Source organism: Salmo trutta, chromosome 30, assembly GCF_901001165.1.
Source record: "Salmo trutta chromosome 30, fSalTru1.1, whole genome shotgun sequence".
Taxonomy (NCBI): domain Eukaryota; kingdom Metazoa; phylum Chordata; class Actinopteri; order Salmoniformes; family Salmonidae; genus Salmo; species Salmo trutta.
Window position 1 is genome coordinate 45,318,716 of NC_042986.1, and position 27,432 is coordinate 45,346,147.

Genomic DNA, 27,432 nt, shown 5'->3' on the forward strand with positions numbered 1-27,432 from the left:
ACAGGTCTGAGGGTGGATATGGGGGTTACAGGTCTGAGGGTGGATGTGGGGGTTCCAGGTCTGAGGGTGGATGTGGGGGTTACAGGTGTGAGGGTGGATGTGGGGGTTACAGGTCTGAGGGTGGATGTGGGGGTTACAGGTCTGAGGGTGGATGTGGGGGTTACAGGTCTGAGGGTGGATATGGGGGTTACAGGTCTGAGGGTGGATGTGGGGGTTCCAGGTCTGAGGGTGGATGTGGGGGTTACAGGTCTGAGGGTGGATGTGGGGGTTACAGGTCTGAGGGTGGATGTGGGGTTACAGGTCTGAGGGTGGATGTGGGGGTTACAGGTCTGAGGGTGGATGTGGGGGTTACAGGTCTGAGGGTGGATGTGGGGGTTACAGGTCTGAGGGTGGATGTGGGGGTTACAGGTCTGAGGGTGGATGTGGGGGTTACAGGTCTGAGGGTGGATGTGGGAAAACAGGTCTGAGGGTAGATGTGGGGGTTACAGGTCTGAGGGTAGATGTGGGGGTTACAGGTCTGAGGGTGGATGTGGGGGTTACAGGTCTGAGGGTGGATGTGGGGGTTACAGGTCTGAGGGTGGATGTGGGGGTTACAGGTCTGAGGGTGGATATGGGGTTACAGGTCTGAGGGTGGATGTGGGGGTTACAGGTCTGAGGGTGGATGTGGGGGTTACAGGTCTGAGGGTGGATGTGGGGGTTACAGGTCTGAGGGTGGATGTGGGGGTTACAGGTCTGAGGGTGGATGTGGGGGTTACAGGTCTGAGGGTGGATATGGGGGTTACAGGTCTGAGGGTGGATGTGGGGGTTACAGGTCTGAGGGTGGATGTGGGGGTTACAGGTCTGAGGGTGGATGTGGGGGTTACAGGTCTGAGGGTGGATATGGGGTTACAGGTCTGAGGGTGGATGTGGGGGTTCCAGGTCTGAGGGTGGATGTGGGGGTTACAGGTCTGAGGGTGGATGTGGGGGTTCCAGGTCTGAGGGTGGATGTGGGGGTTACAGGTCTGAGGGTGGATGTGGGGGTTACAGGTCTGAGGGTGGATGTGGGGTTCAGGGTCTGAGGGTGGATGTGGGGGTTACCCACCGTGGTGATGTCGGTTATGAATGAGGTCCCAGGCGGAGGGTTCTCGATTGAGTCCCCCTCAGGAGACTGAAAAGATTTGGCATGGGTCCTCAGATCCTCAAAAGGTTTTACAGCTGCACCATCGAGAACACCCTGACTGGTTGCGTCACTGCCTGGTATGGCAACTGCTCGGACTCCGACCGCAAGGCTCTACAGAGGGTAGTGCGAACGGCCCAGTACATCACCGGGGCCAAGCTTCCTGCCATCCAGGACCTCTACACCAGGCAGCGTCAGAGGAAGCCCCTAAAAATTGTCAAAGACTCCAGCCACCCTAGTCATAGACTGTTCTCTCTGCTACCGCACGGCAAGCGGTACCGGAGTGCCAAGTCTAGGTCCAAAAGGCTTCTAAACAGCTTCTACCCCCAAGCCATAAGACTCCTGAACAGCTAATCAAAGTGCTACCCAGACTATTTGCATTGCCCCCCCGCTTCCTCTTTTACGCTGCTGCTACTCTGTTATAATCTATGCATAGTCACTTTACCTCTAGCTAAATGTACATATTACCTCAATTACCTCGACTAACCTGTGCCCCCGCACATTGACTCTGTACCGGTATCCCCTGTATATAGCCTCCACATTGACTCTGTACCGGTACCCCCTGTATATAGCCTCCACATTGACTCTGTACCGTAACACCCTGTATATAGCCTCCACATTGACTCTGTACCGGTATCCCCTGTATATAACCTCCACATTGACTCTGTACCGGTACCCCCTGTATATAGCCTCCACATTGACTCTGTACCGGTACCCCCTGTATATAGCCTCCACATTGACTCTGTACCGGTACCCCCTGTATATAGCCTCCACATTGACTCTGGACCGGTACCCCCTGTATATAGCCTCCACATTGACTCTGTACCGGTACCCCCGTATATAGCCTCCACATTGGCTCTGTACCGGTACCCCCTGTATATAGCCTCCACATTGACTCTGTACTGGTACCCCCCCTGTATATAGCCTCCACATTGACTCTGTACCGGAACCCCCTGTATATAGCCTCCACATTGGCTCTGTACCGGTACCCCCTGTATATAACCTCCACATTGACTCTGTACTGTAACACCCTGTATATAGCCTCCACATTGGCTCTGTACCGGTACCCCCTGTATATAACCTCCACATTGACTCTGTACTGGTACCCCCCCTGTATATAGCCTCCACATTGACTCTGTACCGGTACCCCCTGTATATAGCCTCCACATTGACTCTGTAACGGTATGTACCGGTATAGCGGTATAGGTATAGCTTCGTTACTGTTATTTTATTGTTGCTCTTTAATTATTTGTTATTTTTCTATTTACTTATTTTTTTCATTTTTATTTATATTTATTTATTGTTTAATTCAGTTTATTTATTCACTTTATTCTTCACATGTATTATTTCTTAAAACTGCATTGTTGGTTAAGGGCTTGTAAGTAAGCATTTCACTGTAAGGTCTACACCTGTTGTATTCGGCGCATGTGAAAAATACATTTGATTTGCTTCGATTTTTCTATACAGGGGGTTACTTGTACCAAGTCAATGTGCGCGGGTACAGGTTAGTCGAGGTAATTTGTACATGTAGGTAGGGGTAAAGTGACTATGCATAGATTTTAAAAAAACAGCGAGTAGCAGCAGTGTAAAAACAAAGGATGGCTCAAAGTGAAGGAGAGATTGACTTCATCACTACTTGTATTTATGAGAGGTATTGACATGTTGAAAGCACCGAGCTGTCTGTCTGAACTACTGGCACACAGCTCAGACACCCATCCATACCCCACAAGACATGCCACCAGAGGTCTGTCTGAACTACTGGCACACAGCTCAGACACCCATCCATACCCCACAAGACATGCCACCAGAGGTCTGTCTGAACTACTGGCACACAGCTCAGACACCCATCCATACCCCACAAGACATGCCACCAGAGGTCTGTTTAAACTACTGGCACACAGCTCAGACACCCATCCATACCCCACAAGACATGCCACCAGAGGTCTCTTCACAGTCCCCAAGTCCAGAACAGACTATGGGAGGCACACAGTACTACATAGAGACATGACTACATGGAACTCTATTCCACATCAAGTAACTGATGCAGCAGTAGAATCAGATTTAAAAAACAGGTAAAAATACACCTTATGGAACAGCGGGGACTGTGAAGAGACAAACACACTCTAGCACACGCACTCTACACACACGTACAGTGCATTCAGAAAGTATTCAGACCCCTTGACTTTTCCCACATATTGTTACGTTACAGCTTTATTCTAAATGTATTAAATAAAACTTTTTCCCTCATCAATCTGCACACAATACCCCATAATGACAAAACAAAATGTAACGCCCTGGCCATAGAGAGGGTTTTTTGTTCTCCTTTTTTGGTTAGGCCAGAGTGTGACATGGGTGGGCGTTCTATGTTCCGTTTTCTATGTTGGTGTATTTGCTTTGTTTCGGCCAGGTATGGCTCCCAATCAGGAACAGCTGTACATCGTTGTTGCTGATTGGGAGTCATATTTAGACAGACTGTTTTTCCTTTGGGGTTTGTGGGTAGTTGCTTTCTGTTTAGTTGTAAGTACCTGACGGAACTGTCAGCTGTCATTTTTTGTTTAATTTGTAAAGTGTTCATTTTTGCATTAAATTTCAAGATGAACACATCCTCCGCTGCACCTTGTTCTGACGACGGCCGTTACACAAAAACGTTTTTATTTTATTTACATAAGTATTCAGACCCTCGAAATTAAGCTCAGGTGCATCCGGTTTCCATTGATCATCCTTGAGATGTTTCTACAACTTGATTGGAGTCCACCTGTGGTAAATTATATTGATTGGACATGATTTGGAAAGGCACACACCTGTCTATATAAGGTCCCACAGTTGATAGTGCATGTCAGAGCAAAAACCAAGCCATGAGGTCGAAGGAATTGTCCGTAGAGCTTCGAGACAGGATTGTGTCACGGCACAGATCTGGGGAAGGGCACCAAAAAATGTTTGCAGCATTGAAGGTCCCCAAGAACACAGTGGCCTCCATCATTCTTAAATGGAAGAAGTTTGGAACCACTAAGACTTTTCCTAGAGCTGGCCGCCCGGCCAAACTGAGCTATCGAGGGGAAGGGCCTTGGTCAGGGAGGTGACCAAGAACCCGATGGTCACTCTGACAGAGCTCTAGAGTTCCTCTGTGGAGATGGGAGAACCTTCCAGAAGGACAACCATCTCTGCAGCACTCCACCAATCAGGCCTTTATGGTAGAGTGGCCAGACGGAACCCACTCCTCAGTAAAAGGCACATGACAGCCCGCTTGGAGTTTGCCAAAAGACACCTAAAGGACTCTCAGACCACGAGAAACAAGATTATCTGGTCTGATGAAACCAAGATTGAACTCTTTGGCCTGAATGCCAAGTGTCATGTCTGGAGGAAACCTGGCACCATCCCTACATTGAAGCATGGTGGTGGCAGCATCATGCTGTGGGGATGTTTTTCAGTGGCAGGAACTGAGAGACTAGTCAGGATCGAGGTAAAGATGAACGGAGCAAAGAACAGAAAGATCCTTGATGAAAACCTGCTTGATGACAGCTTTGCACACTCTTGGCATTCTCTCAACCAGATTCACCTGGTATGCTTTTCCAACAGTGTTGAAGGAGTTCCAACATATGGTGAGAACTTGTTGGCTGCTTTTCCTTCACTCTGTGGTCCAACTCATCCCAAGTCATCTCAATTTGGTTGAGGTCTGGGGATTTTGGAGGCCAGGTCATCTGATGCAGCACTCCATCACTCTCCTTCTTGGTCAAATAGCCCTTACACAGCCTGGAGGTGTGTTGGGTCATTGTCCTGTTGAAAAACAAATGATAGTCCCACTAAGTGCAAAACAGATGGGATGGCGTATCTCTGCAGAATGCTGTGGTAGCCATGCTGGTTAAGTATGTCTTGAATTCTAAATAAATCACAGACAGTGTTACCAGCAAAGCACCCCCACACCATCACACCTCCTCCTCCATGCTTCACGGTGGGAACCACACATGCGGAGATCATCCGTTCACCTACTCTGCGCCTCACAAAGACACGGCGGTTGAAACCAAAAAGCTCAAATTTGGACTCATCGGATCAAAGGACAGATTTCCACTGGTCTAATGTTCACTGGTCATGTTACTTTGCCCAAGTAAGTCTCTTCTTATTGGTGTCCTTTAGTAGTGGTTTCTTTGTAGCAATTCGACCATGAAGGCCTGATTCATGCAGTCTCTTCTGAACAGTTGATGTTGAGATGTGTCTGTTACTTGAACTCTGTGAAGCATATATTTGGGCTGCAATTTCTGAGGCTGGTAACTTTAGTAAACTTATCCTCTGCAACAGAGGTAACTCTAGGTCTTCCTTTCCTGTGGCGGTCCTCATGAGAGACAGTTTCATCATAGCGCTTGATGTTTTTTTGTGACTGCACTTGAAATTTTCTGGATTGACTGACCTTCATGTCTTAAAGTAATGATGGACTGTCGTTTCTCTTTTGCTTATTTGAGCTGTTCTTGCCATAATATGGACTTGGTCTTTTACCAAATAGGGCTATCTTCTGTATACCACCCCTACCTTGTCACAGCACAACTGATTGGCTCAAATGCATGAAAAAGGAAACTAGGCACACCTGTTAATATAAATGCATTCCAGGTGACTACCTGATGAAGCTGGTTGAGAGAAGGCCAAGAGTGTGCAAAGCTGTCATCAAGGCAAAGGATGGCTACTTAGAAGAATCTCAAATATAAAATACAATGTAGAAAATATACTGCTCAAAAAAATAAAGGGAACACTTAAACAACACAATGTAACTCCAAGTCAATCACACTTCTGTGAAATCAAACTGTCCACTTAGGAAGCAACACTGATTGACAATAAATTTCACATGCTGTTGTGCAAATGGAATAGACAATAGGTGGAAATTATAGGCAATAAGCAAGACACCCCCAATAAAGGAGTGGTTCAGCAGGTGGTGACCACAGACCACTTCTCAGTTCCTATGCTTCCTGGCTGATGTTTTGGTCACTTTTGAATGCTGACGGTGCTTTCACTCTAGTGATAGCATGAGACGGAGTCTACAACTCACACAAGTGGCTCAGGTAGTGCAGCTCATCCAGGATGGCACATCAATGCGAGCTGTGGCAAGAAGGTTTGCTGTGTCTGTCAGCGTAGTGTCCAGAGCATGGAGGCGCTACCAGGAGACAGGCCAGTACATCAGGAGACGTGGAGGAGGCCGTAGGAGGGCAACAACCCAGCAGCAGGACCGCTACCTCCGCCTTTGTGCAAGGAGGAGCGGGAGGAGCACTGCCAGAGCCCTGCAAAATGACCTCCAGCAGGCCACAAATGTGCATGTGTCTGCTCAAACGGTCAGAAACAGAGTCCATGAGGGTGGTATGAGAGCCCGACGTCCACAGGTGGGGGTTGTGCTTACAGCCCAACACCGTGCAGGACGTTTGGCATTTGCCAGAGAACACCAAGATTGGCAAATTCGCCACTGGCGCCCTGTGCTCTTCACAGATGAAAGCAGGTTCACACTGAGCACGTGACAGACGTGACAGAGTCTGGAGACGCCGTGGAGAACGTTCTGCTGCCTGCAACATCCTCCAGCATGACCGGTTTGGCGGTGGGTCAGGCATGGTGTGGGGTGGCATTTCTTTGGGGGGCCGCACAGCCCTCCATGTACTCGCCAGAGGTAGCCTGACTGCCATTAGGTACCGAGATGAGATCCTCAGACCCCTTGTGAGACCATATGCTGGTGCGGTTGGCCCTGGGATCCTCCTAATGCAAGACAATGCTAGACTTCATGTGGCTGGAGTGTGTCAGCAGTTCCTGCAAGAGGAAGGCATTGATGCTATGGACTGGCCCGCCCGTTCCCCAGACCTGAATCCAATTGAGCACATCTGGGACATCATGTCTCGCTCCATCCACCAACGCCACATTGTACCACAGACTGTCCAGGAGTTGGCGGATGCTTTAGTCCAGGTCTGGGAGGAGATCCCTCAGGAGACCATGCGCCACCTCATCAGGAGCATGCCTAGGCGTTGTAGGGAGGTCATACAGGCACGTGGAGGCCACACACACTACTGAGCCTCATTTTGACTTGTTTTAAGGACATTACATCAAAGTTGGATCAGCCTGTAGTGTGGTTTTCCACTTTAATTTTGATTGTGACTCCAAATCCAGACCTCCATGGGTTGATAAATTGGATTTCCATTGATTATTTCTGTGTGATTTTGTTGTCAGCACATTCAACTATGTAAAGAAAAAAGTATTTAATAAGATTATTTCTTTCATTCAGATCTAGGATGTGTTGTTTAAGTGTTCCCTTTATTTTGTTGAGCAGTGTAGTAAAAATAAAGAAAATCCCTGGAATGGGGATGTGTGTCCAAACCTTTGACTGGTTCTGTCTGTAAATGTGATATTTCTGTTTTGTATTTTTTTTATAAATATGCAAAAATGTCTCAAAACTCAAAAATGTCATTATGGGGTATTGTGTGTAGAATGATGAGGGGAAAAAACAATTGAATCAATTTTAGAATAAGGCTGTAACGTAACAAAATGTGGAAAATAACAAGGGGTCTGAATACTTTCCGAATGCTCTGTACATTGTAATATTGTTGTATGGTGGTATTATACATTTAGTATTGTAGATATGTAGTGGTGTAATAATTTTATATGATGTACTGTTTTATCTTTTATTTTATGTGTAATGTAAGTGCCTTAATTAATGTGTTTGGAACCCAGGAAGATTAGCTGCTGCCTTGGCAGGAACTAATGGGGATCCATAATAAACCCCAGGAAGATTAGCTGCTGCCTTGGCAGGAACTAATGGGGATCCATAATAAACCCCAGGAAGAGTAGCTGCTGCCTTGGCAGGAACTAATGGGGATCCATAATAAACCCCAGGAAGATTAGCTGCTGCCTTGGTAGGAACTAATGGAGATCCATAATAAACCCCAGGAAGAGTAGCTGCTGCCTTGGCAGGAACTAATGGGGATCCATAATAAACCCCAGGAAGAGTAGCTGCTGCCTTGGCAGGAACTAATGGGGATCCATAATAAACCCCAGGAAGAGTAGCTGCTGCCTTGGCAGGAACTAATGGGGATCCATAATAAACCCCAGGAAGAGTAGCTGCTGCCTTGGCAGGAACTAATGGGGATCCATAATAAACCCTAGGAAGAGTAGCTGCTGCCTTGGCAGGAACTAATGGGGATCCATAATCAACCCCAGGAAGAGTAGCTGTTGCCTTGGCAGGAATTAATGGGATCCATAATAAACCCCAGGAAGAGTAGCTGCTGCCTTGGCAGGAACTAATGGGATCCATAATAAACCCCAGGAAGAGTAGCTGCTGCCTTGGCAGGAACTAATGGGATCCATAATAAACCCCAGGAAGAGTTCAGTGTATTTTCCCTGGTTGACACGGAAACTGATATCACAACTGTGGAATTGAAGCGAACTGAGCCCAGACCACCTCTCAGATGGTCTCCGTTCAGTTTGCTTCAGGGACTCTTTTCAGGGTCTGAGTTCCTCTGGAGTGTTCACACTGTACAGAAAAATGCAGTGTACCACACTGAGTTCTCAAGAATTGTATGAAAGGGACCAAGTGTGAAAACACCTTTATATTGATCATTAATAAATACAGGCTATTGACATTTTTCTATTATTACATGGGGGACTTTTATTTAGAAAATGGGTGAAATTCCGTGACCCGGCAGTAGTTTTTGCGTTGCTGTCGAGACATTGGTGAAACGTGTTTGACTTTGGGAAATCACCTTTCCAGTCAGTCTACTGTATGTACAGTTTCAAAGGGACTTTTATTTAGAAGGTGAAGGTGTCGGTTCAGAGACACGGTGGTAACGGCGTCCGGTGAACACAGCTCGGAGACATGGCGAACATTAGAAGTATCAAGGTTAGTAGCTATCTGTGGCAGAAACATGGTCACTTAGGATTCTTTGGTGTTTCCAGTTCCTGTCCCATCATGCGGTACATGTTAGCGGGGGTTTAGCTGTAGAATTAACGAGGATACTGTAGTTAGTCGGGTTCATTTTGTACAGTCCTACTCTGGATAAAGGTTATTTGGTGTAAGTTAGGTTTGCATGTAGTTATGGACGGCTGTAAGTCACCTGGCGACACGATTTTAATGCCAATAATCATAAATCCACATGAAGAAAATAAGGGCTTTTTCTAACGTGATGACGTAATGTGCACAATGTACTTTTAAGCTTAAGTTATTTATTATTTAACCTTTATTTAACTAGTCAGTTATGCTAGTTATTATTTAACCTTTAATTAACTAGGCAAGTCAGTTATGAACACATTATTATATACAATGAGACCTACCCCGGACAAACCCGGACGACGCTGGGACAATTGTGAGCAACACACATCATGACAAGAGACCTAAAACGGTAGCAACACATGACAACACAACATGGCAACACAGTAGCAACACAACATGGCAACACAGTAGCAACACAACATGGCAACACAGTAGCAACACAACATGGCAACACAGTAGCAACACAACATGGCAACACAGTAGCAACACACATCATGACAAGAGACCTAAGACGGTAGCAACACAACATGACAACAACATGGTAAAACATTATTGGGCACAGACAGAAGCACAAAGGTCAAGAAGGTAGAGACAACAATACATCACGTGAAGCAGGACCTTATGGTCTTGTCACCTGCGCTCTAGTCAACAGCTCTCGGGATAGACTACAGTGAGGGTAGGCTCAGGTGAGGGTAGGCTGGGCTACAGTGAGGGTAGGCTGGGCTACAGTGAGGGTAGATTAGGCTACAGTGAGGGTAGGCTGGGCTACAGTGAGGGTAGGCTGGGCTAGAGTGAGGGTAGGCTGGGCTACAGTGAGGGTAGGCTGGGCTACAGTGAGGGTAGGCTGGGCTAGAGTGAGGGTAGGCTGGGCTACAGTGAGGGTAGGCTGGGCTACAGTGAGGGTAGGCTGGGCTACAGTGAGGGTAGGATAGGCTACAGTGAGGGTAGGCTAGGCTACAGTGAGGGTAGGCTAGGCTACAGTGAGGGTAGGCTGGGCTACAGTGAGGGTAGGCTGGGCTACAGTGAGGGTAGGCTGGGCTACAGTGAGGGTAGGCTGGGCTACAGTGAGGGTATGCTAAGCTACAGTGAGGGTAGGCTAAGCTACAGTGAGGGTAGGCTAAGCTACAGTGAGGGTAGGTTAGGCTACAGTGAGGGTAGGCTAGGCTACAGTGAGGGTAGGCTACAGTGAGGGTAGGCTACAGTGAGGGTAGGCTGGGCTACAGTGAGGCTGGGCTACAGTGAGGGTAGGCTAAGCTACAGTGAGGGTAGGCTGGGCTACAGTGAGGGTAGGCTAGGCTACAGTGAGGATAGGCTAGGCTACAGTGAGGGTAGGCTGGTGTACAGTGAGGGTAGGCTGGTGTACAGTGAGGGTAGGCTGGGCTACAGTGAGGGTAGACTGGGCTACAGTGAGGGTAGACTGGGCTACAGTGAGGGTAGAGGTAAAGTGACATTATAAACAGAGTTGCAGCAGTGTTGGTAGTGGAGGTAGTATGTAGGTAGGGGTAAAGTGACATTATAAACAGAGTTGCAGCAGTGTTGGTAGTGGAGGTAATATGTAGGTAGGGGTAAAGTGACATTATAAACAGAGTAACAGCAGTGTTGGTAGTGGAGGTAGTATGTAGGTAGGGGTAAAGTGACATTATAAACAGTAGCATCAACGTATGTGTGTGTGTTGGAGTGTCAGTGTAGTCTGTTTGTAGGTAGGTAGTGTAGTGAGTGTGTGTGTAGGTAGTGTAGTGAGTGAGTGTGTGTGTGTAGGTAGGTAGTGTAGTGAGTGTGTGTAGGTAGGTAGTGAGTGTGTGTGTGGGTAGGTAGGTAGAGTGTAGTGTAGTGAGTGAGTGAGTGTGTGTGTGTGTGTGTGTGTGTAGGTAGGTAGGTAGTCTAGTGGGCATAAAGCAAAACAGTTAAGATAAATAAATAAAGGGTTAACTGACGAACTGTTCAGCAGTCTGATGGTTTGGGGGTAGAAGCTGTTCAGCCGTCTGATGGTTTGGGGGTAGAAGCTGTTCAGCCGTCTGATGGCTTGAGGGTAGAAGCTGTTCAGCAGTCTGATGGCTTGGGGGTAGAAGCTGTTCAGCAGTCTGACGGCTTGGGGGTAGAAGCTGTTCAGCAGTCTGACGGCTTGGGGGTAGAAGCTGTTCAGCAGTCTGATGGCTTGGGGGTAGAAGCTGTTCAGCAGTCTGACGGCTTGGGGGTAGAAGCTGTTCAGCAGTCTGATGGCTTGGGGGTAGAAGCTGTTCAGCAGTCTGATGGCTTGGGGGTAGAAGCTGTTCAGCCGTCTGATGGCTTGGGGGTAGAAGCTGTTCAGCCGTCTGATGGCTTGGGGGGTAGAAGCTGTTCAGCAGTCTGATGGCTTGAGGGTAGAAGCTGTTCAGCAGTCTGGTGGCTTGGGGGTAGAAGCTGTTCAGCAGTCTGGTGGCTTGGGGGTAGAAGCTGTTCAGCAGTCTGGTGGCTTGGGGGTAGAAGCTGTTCAGCAGTCTGATGGCTTGGGGGTAGAAGCTGTTCAGCAGTCTGATGGCTTGGGGGTAGAAGCTGTTCAGCAGTCTGATGGCTTGGGGGTAGAAGCTGTTCAGCAGTCTGGTGGCTTGGGGGTAGAAGCTGTTCAGCAGTCTGGTGGCTTGGGGGTAGAAGCTGTTCAGCAGTCTGGTGGCTTGGGGGTAGAAGCTGTTCAGCAGTCTGATGGCTTGGGGGTAGAAGCTGTTCAGCAGTCTGATGGCTTGGGGGTAGAAGCTAATCAGCAGTCTGATGGCTTGGGGGTAGAAGCTGTTCAGCAGTCTGATGGCTTGGAGGTAGAAGCTGTAACTGTAACTAAAGGCTGTCTCTCCATGCCTCCTGGTTAGGGTGTAATGTGTGTTCTGCATCTGGTCCTGGTTAGGGTGTAATGTGTGTTCTCTCCGTCTGGTCCTGGTTAGGGTGTAATGTGTTCTCTCCGTCTGGTCCTGGTTAGGGTGTAATGTGTGTTCTCTCCGTCTGGTCTTGGTTAGGGTGTAATGTGTGTTCTCTCCGTCTGGTCCTGGTTAGGGTGTAATGTGTGTTCTCTCCGTCTGGTCCTGGTTAGGGTGTAATGTGTGTTCTCTCCGTCTGGTCCTGGTTAGGGTGTGATTCACATCAATGTAGATATCAATTATAATATATTTAGTCACTGTAATGCTGGTCATCCTACAGTCAAAACTCCAATAACTTTTAACAGATTATGACACGCATGTCGTTTTTAACCATTGGTTTTCATTGAGAATTATCTACCCAAAATAACATTGTACCCATTGGTCAAAATGTGTTTTTAATTGGACACCCTATGTCTGTCTGCCTGTCTGCCTGCCTGTCTGCCTGTCTGCCTGTCTGTCTGTCTGTCTGTCTGTCTGCCTCTCTGTCCCCCTGACCTAAACCATGTCACCCCCAGGGTATGGTTGGCCTGGTGACAGGCGGTGCGTCAGGGCTGGGTCGGGCTACCGTGGAGCGCTTGGTGCAGCAGGGTGCGTGTGCTGTGATTCTGGACCTTCCCTCTTCAGACGGACACACCCTGGCAGCCAGCCTCGGAGAACGCTGCACCTTTGCCCCCGCTGACGTGAGTCTGACCTTTCACCTCTAACCAATATTCCCTCTAAACTGCGCACCTCCTCCAGGACTGCTGCGCAGAAGAAATGCCACGCCGAGACGCAGGAGATTGAACTAAACGGAGTTCGCCCCATTAGTTTTCACTACATAGATCAATGTTTTTAATGTGATGGAATCAACATTATATCAGCCCCTTTTCAATGCAACAAACCAAAACAAATCTAACTTTACAGGGTTGAGTCTGATTTTGTTGTAGGCAAAGCGCAACGGAGTAGAATTCTATTGGCTAAGGTAGCCCACGAGCGATCTTTCAATCACCCATGAGTGGTCAGGTCAGAGCCGCGCTCGGGTCAGAGCCGCGCTCGGGTCAGAGCCGCGCTCGGGTCAGAGCGGGTCAGAGCCGCGCTCGGGTCAGAGCCGCGATTGGGTCAGAGCCGCGCGATTCCACGTTTGTTAATTTTCTTTACTAGTTAGCGAGTTATTAGCCCAATTATACTGTAGATAAGTATAGGTCAGTAATAGGAAGTTAGCCTACTGCTTCCTACAAGAACACAACATGTGTAGGCTACATTTCAAGCTGTCTTTGAAAAGCCAGTCAGGTAAAAATATGATGTCTTAATTAAAGGGGCAGTGTTGTGTTTTGATACGGGCTTATATATGCAATTAAGCCAGTAGGCAGACAGGTAGCTTACATTGTCTAATACTCTGTATAATAATCATGAATTGTATTTTGTAAAGTGGTTTCTTGTGTCATACAATCTACAGTCATCTATTTCAACACAATACAATCTACAGTCATCTATTTCAACACAGTACGATCTACAGTCACCTATTTCAACACAGTACAATCTACAGTCACCTATTTCAACACAATACAATCTACAGTCACCTATTTCAACACAATACAATCTACAGTCATCTATTTCAACACAATACAATCTACAGTCACCTATTTCAACACAATACAATCTACAGTCACCTATTTCAACACAATACAATCTACAGTCACCTATTTCAACACAATACAATCTACAGTCACCTATTTCAACACAATACAATCTACAGTCACCTATTTCAACACAATACAATCTACAGTCACCTATTTCAACACAATACAATCTACAGTCACCTATTTCAACACAATACAATCTACAGTCACCTATTTCAACACAATACAATCTACAGTCACCTACTGTAGGCCTGAACACATCATATAGACTACTGTAGACCTGAACACCACATATAGACTACTGTAGGCCTGAACACCTCATATAGACTACTGTAGGCCTGAACACCTCATATAGACTACAGTAGGCCTGAACACCTCATATAGACTACTGTAGACCTGAACACCACATATAGACTACTGTAGACCTGAACACCTAATATAGACTACTGTAGGCCTGAACACCTCATTTAGACTACTGTAGGCCTGAACACCTCATTTAGACTACTGTAGGCCTGAACACCTCATTTAGACTACTGTAGGCCTGAACACCTCATATAGACTACAGTAGGCCTGAACACCTCATATAGACTACAGTAGGCCTGAACACCTCATTTAGACTACTGTAGGCCTGAACACCTCATATAGACTACAGTAGGCCTGAACACCTCATATAGACTACTGTAGGCCTGAACACCTCATATAGACTACAGTAGGCCTGAACACCTCATTTAGACTACTGTAGGCCTGAACACCTCATATAGACTACAGTAGGCCTGAACACCTCATTTAGACTACAGTAGGCCTGAACACCTCATTTAGACTACTGTAGGCCTGAACACCTCATATAGACTACAGTAGGCCTGAACACCTCATATAGACTACTGTAGGCCTGAACACCTCATATAGACTACAGTAGGCCTGAACACCTCATTTAGACTACTGTAGGCCTGAACACCTCATATAGACTACAGTAGGCCTGAACACCTCATATAGACTACTGTAGGCCTGAACACCTCATATAGACTACTGTAGGCCTGAACACCTCATATAGACCACTGTAGGCCTTCATTGAACAGCACATCGAGGCTGACCCCTGCACCCTACTCTGTGACCCTTTAACTCCTGAAAGAGGAGAAGGAGTTACTTTGCTCAGGACAGTTTGGGGAACTTCTAAACCCTGCCCCTCTGTGTGTCCTGGTTGTCTAGGTAACGTCAGAGGCAGATGTGCGTTCTGCGGTGGAGCTGGCCCGGCAGCGGTTTGGGAAGCTGGACCTGGCGGTGAACTGTGCCGGCATCGCCGTTGCCGTCAAGACTTATAACTTCAAAAAGGATGTTCCCCACAGTCTAGAAGACTTCACTAGAGTGATCACTGTAAGACATTTTCTACTGCTTACTGAACCTACTGTCAGAATGTTTATACTCTACATGACCAACAGGATGTGGACACCAGCTCGTCAAACATCTCATTCCAGAATCATGAGCGTTAACATGGAGTTGGTCCCCCCCCTTTGCTGCTATAACAGCCTCCACTCTTCTGGGAAGGCTTTCCACTAGATGTTGGAACATTGCTGCTATAACAGCCTCCACTCTTCTGGGAAGGCTTTCCACTAGATGTTGGAACATTGCTGCTATAACAGCCTCCACTCTTCTGGGAAGGCTTTCCACTAGATGTTGGAACATTGCTGCGGGGACTTGCTTCCATTCAGCCACAAGAGCATTAGTGAGGTCGGGCACTGATGTTGGGCGATTAGGCCCTGGCTCGCAGTTGGCGTTCCAATTCATCCCAAAGGTGTTTAATGGAGTTGAGGTTAGGGCTCTGTGCGTGCCAGTCAAGTTCTTCCACACCGATCTCGACAAACCATTTCTTTATGGACCTCGCTTTGTGCATGGGGGGATTGTCATTCTGAAACAGGAAAGGGCCTTCCCCAAACTGTCACCACAAAGTTGGAAGCACAGAATCATTTAGAACGTCATTGTATGCTGTAGCGTTAAAATTTCCCTTCACTGGAACTAAGGGGCCTGAACCATGAAAAACAGCCCCAGACCATTATTCCCCCTCCACCAAACTTTACAGTTGGCACTATGCATTGGGGCAGGTTGTTGTTCCTAGATGCTTCCACTTCACAATGATTTAGTATTTTTTCCATGTTGAGAGCTCTAAATCCTCTGAATATCACAGCAAGATGAATCTATATTGAACAAAAATAGAAACACAACATGTAAACTGTTGGTTCCATGTTTCATGAGCTGAAAAAAAAATATTGGCTACACGCACAAAAGCTTATTTCTCAAATTGTGTGCGCAAATTTGTTTATATGCCTGTTAGTGAGCATTTCTTCTTTGCCAAGATAATCGACCCACCTGACAGGTGTGACATATCAAGAAGCTGATTAAACAGCATGATCATTACAGAGGTGCACCTTGTGCTGGGGACAATAAAAGGCCAGTCTAAAATGTGCAGTATTGTCACACAACACAATGCCACAGATGTCTCGGGCTTTGAGGGAGTGTGCAATTGGCATGCTGACTGCAGGAATGTCCACCAGCGCTGTTGCCAAAACATTTAATATTAATTTCTCTAACATAAGCCGCCTCCAATGTTTTAGAGAATTTTGCAGTATGGCCTCATAACCGCAGACTACGTATAACCATGCTAGCCCAGAACCTCTGCGCAGGATCCTCTGAGACCAGCCACCCGGACAGCTGATGAAACTCCAGAGTATTTCTGTCTGTAATAAAGCCTTTTGTGGAGGGAAAACCCATTCTGATTGGGTGGGCCTGGCTCCCAAGTGGGTGGGCCTATAGCTGCGCTCCTGCCCAGTCATGTGAAATCCATAGATTAGGGCCTAATGAATTGATTTTGATTGACTGATTTCCGTATATGAACCCAACTTAGTAAAATCGTTAATTGTTGCATGTTGTGTTTTGTTCTGTATTGTATTGTTTTATCCGCTGGACTCTCCCGTTTCATATGTGCTATTTTAGGCGCAGCTGTGAGTTTTAGGCACAGGAAATTGTTCATTTTGTCTGGATAGGCCAGAAAATACGACATCCCTCCCTATGCAAATGTAGGGTCTGAAACCTGCCACTCCTCGCCAGCAGAGAGATGGGGCTTTCTGGTATTATAACACATGGGACCCTACGACGGTCACAGAGCGCTTTGTACACAAATGTCAATCGGAACTGCTCACAGCCCTCCAAATAGGGGACTTAACATCTAAAGCCTTGTTCACATTGGTAGTTTTGAAGTGACTCAAATCACAATTTGTTTTTGCATATCCGATTCTAATGTTATTTTTCCTGCAGTCTGACCAGCCCAAAAGCACATGGAATCAGATATTTCAAGCCATATTGCAAACTACCTTCGTAGGTGGTTTGAAATCAGATGCAAATCTGATTCCTGGCCATGCAACTTGTCTGAACTGTTAAATCTGATTTATTTGCCCTCAAGTGGTTTTTAGACTATTTTGCATATTTTGTTATTTGCTAGCTACTCTGTGGACAGTTTGACAGGAGGATGTGCTAGCTAACTAGCTTGTTAATTGTTGTTGTTTGCTAGCTACTCTGTGGACAGTTTGACAGGAGGATGTGTTAGCTAACTAGCTTGTTAATTGTTGTTTGCTAGCTACTCTGTTGACAGGAGGATGTGCTAGCTAACTAGCTTGTTAATTGTTGTTTGCTAGCTACTCTGTTGACAGGAGGATGTGTTGGCTAACTAGCTTGTTAATTGTTGTTTGCTAGCTACTCTGTGGACAGTTTGACAGGAGGATGTGTTAGCTAACTAGCTTGTTAATTGTTGTTTGCTAGCTACTCTGTTGACAGTTTGACAGGAGGATGTGCTAGCTAACTAGCTTGTTAATTGTTGTTTGCTAGCTACTCTGTTGACAGTTTGACAGGAGGATGTGCTAGCTAACTAGCTTGTTAATTGTTTACAAACAAATGATTGCATGTGCTAGTAAGCTACCTAGCTAGCTAGTTGACTGTTGTGGCTAGCCAAAAAAGGACTGAAAGTTGGATCGTCTTGTCCTTTGAGGCTTTAAAAGTGTTCTGACACAGATTTTTTGAACATTCAAAGCAACTGGGAAGCGTCCATGACAGTCATTGTCACCTTATCTTGATACATAACTTCTGAGTGACAGGAAGCATGAGCACCACCACCAATCAGCCTACGCCACTGCTCACACACCTGTCATTACTATGACGACTAGCGTAACCATGTCAGCTGATGACTGCTGTCTGAAAACACACCGTCTGATTTGGTCACTTGTAACTTGGTTTTCTTCCTAAGGGTTGAATCAGCTTTAATACTGCAGAAAGATTGTTGCTTCCATCAATGTAATTGTCTGCATCATTTCCAATCCCCCATATATTTTTGGGGTTAATATATATATCCATATACATACATGTACACATATATACATATCTATATAGACATACATACTTTTTAAAGAATATGCCTTTATTATTCCCCAAATCCTACCACCCTTCCCCCAATTGGAGTAAACTAATAAACACTTAGGCTTCTATCTTCAGTTTATACATCTTATACACATTTTACAGACACAATCTATTTTACAATAGTTATATTTTGTTTGTTTTTAGTCCTTCCTCTATTTCTGATGTCCATCCAGTTTGATTTATATTTGTAACTGTGCTATTTCACCAAATTTCTGAACCTATATACATTTTACAGTTGTAACTTGTTGTTTGGGCAGTCAGTATTCCAAAAAGCAAAGTGATTTGAGCTTTAAGGCCTGCAGTGTGAACAGGGCTTTAGAGAGGGGCCAGATCCAGGAACGACCCCTAGTCCAGCTATTCAATCTGCCTGGATGTAAAGCTCACTGATTGGCCAATGCACACACCTGGAGTGGGCATTAAGTCCTACAGTGTGAACAAAGCGTTAGAGATTTTAAAAGCATACCCATTTTTGAAATTTCACGTACTTTAAAACTTTGTGTGTGTAGGTGAACATCGCGGGGACGTTTAATGTGATCCGATTGGCTGTTGGTGAGATGGGGAAGAACGAACCAGACGCAGACGGACACAGAGGCTGTATCATCAACACAGCTAGTGTAGCGGCCTATGATGGACAGGTACGCACGCGCACACACACACACACACACACACACACACACACACAACCATGGCCTATGATGGACAGGTACGCACGCGCACACACACACACACACAAACGTGGCCTATGATGGACAGGTACGCACGCACACGCACACACACAACCGTGGCCTGTGACGGACAGGTAGCCACCGTGGCCTGTGACGGACAGGTAGCCACCGTGGCCTGTGACGGACAGGTAGCCACCGTGGCCTGTGACGGTACAGTACAACATGAGCCTGCTAACAATCACTGACACTAAGATTGAATCGTACTTCACCGGCGTCTACGCTCGTCGGATGTGGCAGGGCTTGCAAACTATTACAGACTACAAAGGGAAGCACAGCTGAGAGCTGCCCAGTGACACGAGCCTACCAGACGAGCTAAATCACTTCTATGCTCGCTTCGAGGCAAGTAACACTGAAACATGCATAAGAGCACCAGCTGTTCCAGATGACTGTGTGATCACGCTCTCCGCAGCCGATATAAGACCTTTAAACAGGTCAACATTCAGAAGGCTGCTGGGCCAGACAGATTACCATAACCTGTACTGCTAGCATGTGCTGACCAACTGGCAAGTGTCTTCACTGACATTTTCAACCTCTCCCTGTCTGAGTTTGTAATACCAACATAGTCCCTGTGCCCAAGAACACTAAGATAACCTGCCTAAATGACTACCGACCTGTAGCACTCACGTCTGTAGCCATGAAGTGCTTTGAAAGGCTGGTCATGGCTCACATCAACACCATTATCCCAGAAACCCTAGACCCACTCCAATTCGCATACCGACCCAACAAATCCACAGATGCAATCTCCATTGCACTCCACCCTTTCTCACCTGGACAAAAGGAACACCTATGTGAGAATGCTATTCATTGACTACAGCTCAGCGTTCAACACTATAGTGCCCTCAAAGCTCATCAATAAGCTAAGGACCCTGGGACTAAACACCTCCCTCTGCAACTGGATCCTGGACTTCCTGACAGGCCGCCCCCAGGTGGTGAGGGTAGGTAACAACACATCTGCCATGCTGATCCTCAACACGGGGGCCCCTCGGGTGCGTGCTCAGTCCCCTCCTCTACTCCCTGTTCGCCCACGACTGAACAGCCAGGCACGACTCCAACACCATCATTAAGTTTGCTGACGACACAACAGTGGTAGGCCTGATCACCGACAATGACGAGACAGCCTATAGGGAGGAGGTCAGAGACCTGGCCATATGGTGCCAGGATATCAACCTCTCCCATAACGTAATCAAGACAATGGAGATGATTGTGGACTACAGGAAATGGAGGACCGAGCACAACCCCATTCTCATCGAGGCTGTAGTGGAGCAGGTTGAGAGCTTCAAGTTCCTCTGTGTCCACGTTACCAACAAACTATCATGGTCCAAACACACCAAGACAGTCTTGAAGAAGGCACGACAAAGCCTATTCCTCCTCAGGAGACTGAAAAGATTTGGCATTGGTACTCAGATCCTCAAAAGGTTTTACAGCTGCACCATCGAGAGCATCCTGACTTGTTGCAGCTTTGCCTGGTATGTGGCAACTTCTCGGCTTCCGACCACAAGGCACTACAGAGGGTAGTGCGTACGGCCCAGTACACTGGGGCCAAGCTTCCTGCCATCCAGAACCTCTATACCAGGCGGTGTCAGAGGAAGGCCCTAAAATTTGTCAGACTCCGGTGTGTCAGACTCCAGCCACCCGTCATAAACTGTTGTCTCTGCTACCGCACGGCAAGCGGTTCCGGAGCGCCAAGTCTAGGTCCAAGAGGCTTCTAAACAGCTTCTACCTACATGTACATATTACCTCGACTAACCGGTGACCCCGCACATTGACTCTGTACCGGTACCCCCTGTATATAGCCTCCACATTGACTCTGTACCGGTACCCCCTGTATATAGCCTCCACATTGACTCTGTACTGGTACCCCCTGTATATAGCCTCCACATTGACTCTGTACTGGTACCCCCTGTATATAGCCTCCACATTGACTCTGTACCGTTACCCCCTGTATATAGCCTCCACATTGACTCTGTACCGGTACCCCTTGTATATAGCCTCCACATTGACTCTGTACCGGTACCCCCTGTATATAGCCTCCACATTGACTCTGTACCGGTACCCCCTGTATATAGACTCACTATTTTTATTTTACTGCTGCTCTTTAATTATGTTATTTAACTTTTTTTATTTTTTATTATACTTAACATTTATTTTTCTTGACTGCATTGTTGGTTAAGGGAGCATTTCACTGTAAGGTCTACACCTGTTATGTTCGGAGCACGTGACAAATACAATTTGATTTGATGAAAGCTAGACAGCCAGGGAGCATTGATAATTCTTCTCTCTCTCTCTCTAGGTGGGCCAGGCAGCGTACTCTGCTTCTAAAGGAGGTATCGTAGGAATGACTCTACCCATCGCTAGAGACCTGGCACCCATGGGCATCAGAGTGGTTACTATAGCACCCGGTCAGTACACACACACTGTGTATACAGAGACACACACACACACTGTATACACATACATAAACAAACACACACACACACTGTATACAGACACACACACTGTATACAGACACACACACACACACACACACTGTATACAGACACACACACACACACTGTATACAGACACACACACACACACAAACACTGTATACAGACACACACACACACACACACTGTATACAGACACACACACAGTATATAAATCAAATCAATTTGTATTGGTCGCGTATTGATCAGATGGTATTGGTCGCGTATTGATCGGATGGTATTGATCGGATGGTATTGGTCGCGTATTGATCGGATGGTATTGGTCGCGTATTGATCGGATGGTATTGGTCGCGTATTGATCGGATGGTATTGGTCACGTATTGATCGGATGGTATTGGTCGCGTATTGATCGGATGGTATTGGTCGCATATTGATCAGATGGTATTGGTCGCGTATTGATCGGATGGTATTGGTCGCGTATTGATCAGATGGTATTGGTAGCGTATTGATCGGATGGTATTGGTCGCGTATTGATCAGATGGTATTGGTCACGTATTGATCAGATGGTATTGGTCGCGTATTGATCGCATATTGATCAGATGGTATTGGTCGCGTATTGATCAGATGGTATTGGTCGCGTATTGATCAGATGGTATTGGTCGCGTATTGATCAGATGGTATTGGTCGCGTATTGATCGCATATTGATCGGATGGTATTGGTCGCGTATTGATCGCGTATTGATCAGATGGTATTGGTCGCGTATTGATCAGATGGTATTGGTCGCGTATTGATCGCATATTGATCGGATGGTATTGGTCGCGTATTGATCGCGTATTGATCAGATGGTATTGGTCGCATATTGATCGGATGGTATTGGTCGCGTATTGATCAGATGGTATTGGTCGCGTATTGATCAGATGGTATTGGTCGCGTATTGATCAGATGGTATTGGTCGCGTATTGATCGGACGGTATTGGTCGCGTATTGATCGGACGGTATTGGTCGCGTATTGATCGGATGGTATTGGTCGCGTATTGATCAGATGGAATTGATCGCATATTGATCAGATGGAATTGGTCGCGTATTGATCGGATGGTATTGGTCGCGTATTGATCGGATGGTATTGGTCGCGTATTCAAATCAAATCAAATCAAATTTATTTATATAGCCCTTCGTACATCAGCTGAAATCTCAAAGTGCTGTACAGAAACCCAGCCTAAAACCCCAAACAGCAAGCAATGCATGTGAAAGAAGCACGGTGGCTGGGAAAAACTCCCTAGGAAAAACTCCTGAGAAAGGCCAAAAACCTAGGAAGAAACCTAGAGAGGAACCAGGCTATGAGGGGTGGCAAGTCCTCTTCTGGCTGTGCCGGGTGGATATTATAACAGAACATGGTCAAGATGTTAAAATGTTCGTAAATGACCAGCATGGTCAAATAATAATAATCATAGTAATTGTCGAGGGTGCAACAAGCACGTCCGGTATTGATCGGATGGTATTGGTCGCGTATTGATCGGACGGTATTGGTCGCGTATTGATCGGACGGTATTGGTCGCGTATTGATCGGACGGTATTGGTCGCGTATTGATCGGATGGTATTGATCGGATGGTATTGGTCGCGTATTGATCGGATGGTATTGGTCGCGTATTGATCGGATGGAATTGGTCGCGTATTGATCGGATGGAATTGGTCGCGTATTGATCGGACGGTATTGGTCGCGTATTGATCGGATGGTATTGGTCGCGTATTGATCGGATGGTATTGATCGCGTATTGATCGCGTATTGATCAGATGGTATTGGTCGCGTATTGATCGGACGGTATTGGTCGCGTATTGATCGGACGGTATTGATCAGATGGTATTGGTTGCGTATTGATCGGATGGTATTGGTCGCGTATTGATCGGATGGAATTGGTCGCGTATTGATTGGATGGAATTGGTCGCGTATTGATCAGATGGTATTGGTCGGATGGTATTGGTCGCGTATTGATCAGATGGTATTGGTCGGATGGTATTGGTCGCGTATTGATCGGATGGAATTGGTCGCGTATTGATCGGATGGTATTGGTCGTGTATTGATCGGACGGTATTGGTCGGATGGTATTGGTCGCGTATTGATCGGACGGTATTGGTCGGATGGTATTGATCGCGTATTGATCAGATGGTATTGGTCGCGTATTGATCAGATGGTATTGGTCGCGTATTGATCGGATGGAATTGGTCGCGTATTGATCGGACGGTATTGGTCGTGTATTGATCGGACGGTATTGGTCGGATAGTATTGGTCGCGTATTGATCGGACGGTATTGGTCGGATGGTATTGGTCGCGTATTGATCAGATGGTATTGGTTGCGTATTGATCAGATGGTATTGGTCGCGTATTGATCGGATGGTACTGATCAGATGGTATTGGTCGCGTATTGATCGGATGGAATTGGTCGCGTATTGATCAGATGGTATTGGTCGCGTATTGATCAGATGGTATTGGTCGCGTATTGATCAGATGGTATTGGTCGCGTATTGATCGGATGGTATTGGTCGCGTATTGATCGGATGGTATTGGTCGCGTATTGATCGGATGGTATTGGTCGCGTATTGATCAGATGGTATTGGTCGCGTATTGGTTGCGTATTGATCGGATGGTATTGGTCGCGTATTGATCGCGTATTGATCAGATGGTATTGGTCGCGTATTGATCGGATGGTATTGGTCGCGTATTGATCGGATGGTATTGGTCGCGTATTGATCGGATGGTATTGGTCGCGTATTGATCAGATGGTATTGGTCGCGTATTGGTCGCGTATTGATCGGATGGTATTGGTCGCGTATTGATCAGATGGTATTGGTCGCGTATTGATCGGATGGTATTGGTCGCGTATTGATCAGATGGTATTGGTCGCGTATTGGTCGCGTATTGATCGGATGGTATTGGTCGCGTATTGATCAGATGGAATTGATCGCGTATTGATCAGATGGAATTGGTCGCGTATTGATCGGATGGTATTGGTCGCGTATTGATCGGACGGTATTGGTCGCGTATTGATCGGATGGTTTTGGTCGCGTATTGATCGGATGGTATTGGTCGCGTATTGATCGGATGGTATTGGTCGCGTATTGATCAGATGGTATTGGTCGCGTATTGGTCGCGTATTGATCGGATGGTATTGGTCGCGTATTGATCAGATGGAATTGATCGCGTATTGATCAGATGGAATTGGTCGCGTATTGATCGGATGGTATTGGTCGCGTATTGATCGGACGGTATTGGTCGCGTATTGATCGGACGGTTTTGGTCGCGTATTGATCGGATGGTATTGGTCGCGTATTGATCGGATGGTAATGGTCGCGTATTGATCGCGTATTGATCGGACGGTATTGGTCGCGTATTGATCAGATGGTATTGGTCGCGTATTGATCGGATGGTATTGGTCGCGTATTGATCGGATGTTATTGGTCGCGTATTGATCAGATGGTATTGGTCGCGTATTGATCGGATGGTATTGGTCGCGTATTGATCAGATGGAATTGATCGCGTATTGATCAGGTATTGATCAGATGGAATTGGTCGCGTATTGATCGGACGGTATTGGTCGCGTATTGATCGGACGGTATTGGTCGCGTATTGATCAGATGGTATTGGTCGCGTATTGATCGGATGGTATTGGTCGCGTATTGATCAGATGGTATTGGTCGCGTATTGGTCGCGTATTGATCGGATGGTATTGGTCGCGTATTGATCAGATGGAATTGATCGCGTATTGATCAGATGGAATTGGTCGCGTATTGATCGGATGGTATTGGTCGCGTATTGATCGGACGGTATTGGTCGCGTATTGATCGGATGGTATTGGTCGCGTATTGATCGCGTATTGATCAGATGGTATTGGTCGCGTATTGATCGGATGGTATTGGTCGCGTATTGATCGGATGGTATTGGTCGCGTATTGATCGCGTATTGATCAGATGGTATTGGTCGCGTATTGATCGGATGGTATTGGTCGCGTATTGATCGGATGGTATTGGTCGCGTATTGATCGCGTATTGATCGGACGGTATTGGTCGCGTATTGATCAGATGGTATTGGTCGCGTATTGATCGGATGGTATTGGTCGCGTATTGATCAGATGGTATTGGTCGCGTATTGGTCGCGTATTGATCGGATGGTATTGGTCGCGTATTGATCAGATGGAATTGATCGCGTATTGATCAGATGGAATTGGTCGCGTATTGATCGGATGGTATTGGTCGCGTATTGATCGGACGGTATTGGTCGCGTATTGATCGGACGGTATTGGTCGCGTATTGATCGGACGGTATTGGTCGGATGGTATTGGTCGCGTATTGGTCGGATGGTATTGGTCGCGTATTGATCGGATGGTATTGGTCGCGTATTGATCGGACGGTATTGATCGCGTATTGATCAGATGGTATTGGTCGCGTATTGATCGGATGGTATTGGTCGCGTATTGATCGGATGGTATTGGTCGTGTATTGATCGGACGGTATTGGTCGGATGGTATTGGTCGCGTATTGATCGGACGGTATTGATCGCGTATTGATCAGATGGTATTGGTCGCGTATTGATCAGATGGTATTGGTCGCGTATTGATCGGATGGAATTGGTCGCGTATTGATCGGACGGTATTGGTCGTGTATTGATCGGACGGTATTGGTCGGATGGTATTGGTCGCGTATTGATCGGACGGTATTGATCGGATGGTATTGGTCGCGTATTGATCGGATGGTACTGATCAGATGGTATTGGTCGCGTATTGATCGGATGGAATTGGTCGCGTTTTGATCAGATGGTATTGGTCGCGTATTGATCAGATGGTATTGGTCGCGTATTGATCAGATGGTATTGGTCGCATATTGATAAGATGGTATTGGTCGCGTATTGATCAGATGGAATTGGTCGCGTATTGATCGGATGGTATTGGTCGCGTATTGATCGCGTATTGATCAGATGGTATTGGTCGCGTATTGATCGGATGGTATTGGTCGCGTATTGATCGGATGGTATTGGTCGCGTATTGATCGGATGGTATTGGTCGCGCATTGATCAGATGGTATTGGTTGCGTATTGGTCGCGTATTGATCGGATGGTATTGGTCGCGTATTGATCAGATGGAATTGGTCGCGTATTGATCAGATGGTATTGGTCGCATATTGATCAGATGGTATTGGTCGCGTATTGATCGGATGGTATTGGTCGCGTATTGATCGGATGGTATTGGTCGCGTATTGATCGGATGGTATTGGTCGCGTATTGATCGGATTGTATTGGTCGCGTATTGATCGGATGGTATTGGTCGCGTATTGATCAGATGGTATTGGTCGCGTATTGATCGGATGGTATTGGTCGCGTATTGATCGGATGGTATTGGTCGCGTATTGATCAGATGGAATTGGTCGCGTATTGATCAGATGGTATTGGTCGCATATTGATCAGATGGTATTGGTCGCGTATTGATCGGATGGTATTGGTCGCGTATTGATCGCGTATTGATCAGATGGTATTGGTCGCGTATTGATCGGATGGTATTGGTCGCGTATTGATCGGATGGAATTGGTCGCGTATTGATCAGATGGTATTGGTCGCGTATTGATAAGATGGTATTGGTCGCGTATTGATCAGATGGAATTGGTCGCGTATTGATCGGATGGTATTGGTCGCGTATTGATCGGATGGTATTGGTCGCGTATTGATCGGATGGTATTGGTCGCGTATTGATCAGATGGTATTGGTCGCGTATTGGTTGCGTATTGATCGGATGGTATTGGTCGCGTATTGATCAGATGGAATTGGTCGCGTATTGATCAGATGGTATTGGTCGCATATTGATCAGATGGTATTGGTCGCGTATTGATCGGATGGTATTGGTCGCGTATTGATCGCGTATTGATCAGATGGTATTGGTCGCGTATTGATCGGATGGTATTGGTCGCGTATTGATCGGATGGTATTGGTCGCGTATTGATCGGATGGTATTGGTCGCGTATTGATCAGATGGTATTGGTCGCGTATTGGTCGCGTATTGATCGGATGGTATTGGTCGCGTATTGATCAGATGGTATTGGTCGCGTATTGATCGGATGGTATTGGTCGCGTATTGATCAGATGGTATTGGTCGCGTATTGGTCGCGTATTGATCG

At 46.6% G+C, this 27,432-nt stretch overlaps 1 protein-coding gene across 1 annotated transcript in view; it reads left to right on the forward strand.

The window, feature by feature from the left end:
* The first annotated feature begins 8,835 nt into the window (after positions 1-8,835).
* Positions 8,836-27,432, forward strand: part of hsd17b10 (hydroxysteroid (17-beta) dehydrogenase 10) — a 33,749-nt gene continuing 15,152 nt past the window's right edge. Inside the window, exons 1-5 of the mRNA XM_029724305.1 lie at positions 8,836-9,011; positions 12,562-12,726; positions 14,872-15,036; positions 18,630-18,758; positions 21,139-21,247. Of these exons, the coding sequence (XP_029580165.1) occupies positions 8,988-9,011; positions 12,562-12,726; positions 14,872-15,036; positions 18,630-18,758; positions 21,139-21,247 (592 nt within the window). The 5' untranslated portion in view covers positions 8,836-8,987. The remainder of the gene's footprint in view (positions 9,012-12,561; positions 12,727-14,871; positions 15,037-18,629; positions 18,759-21,138; positions 21,248-27,432) is intronic.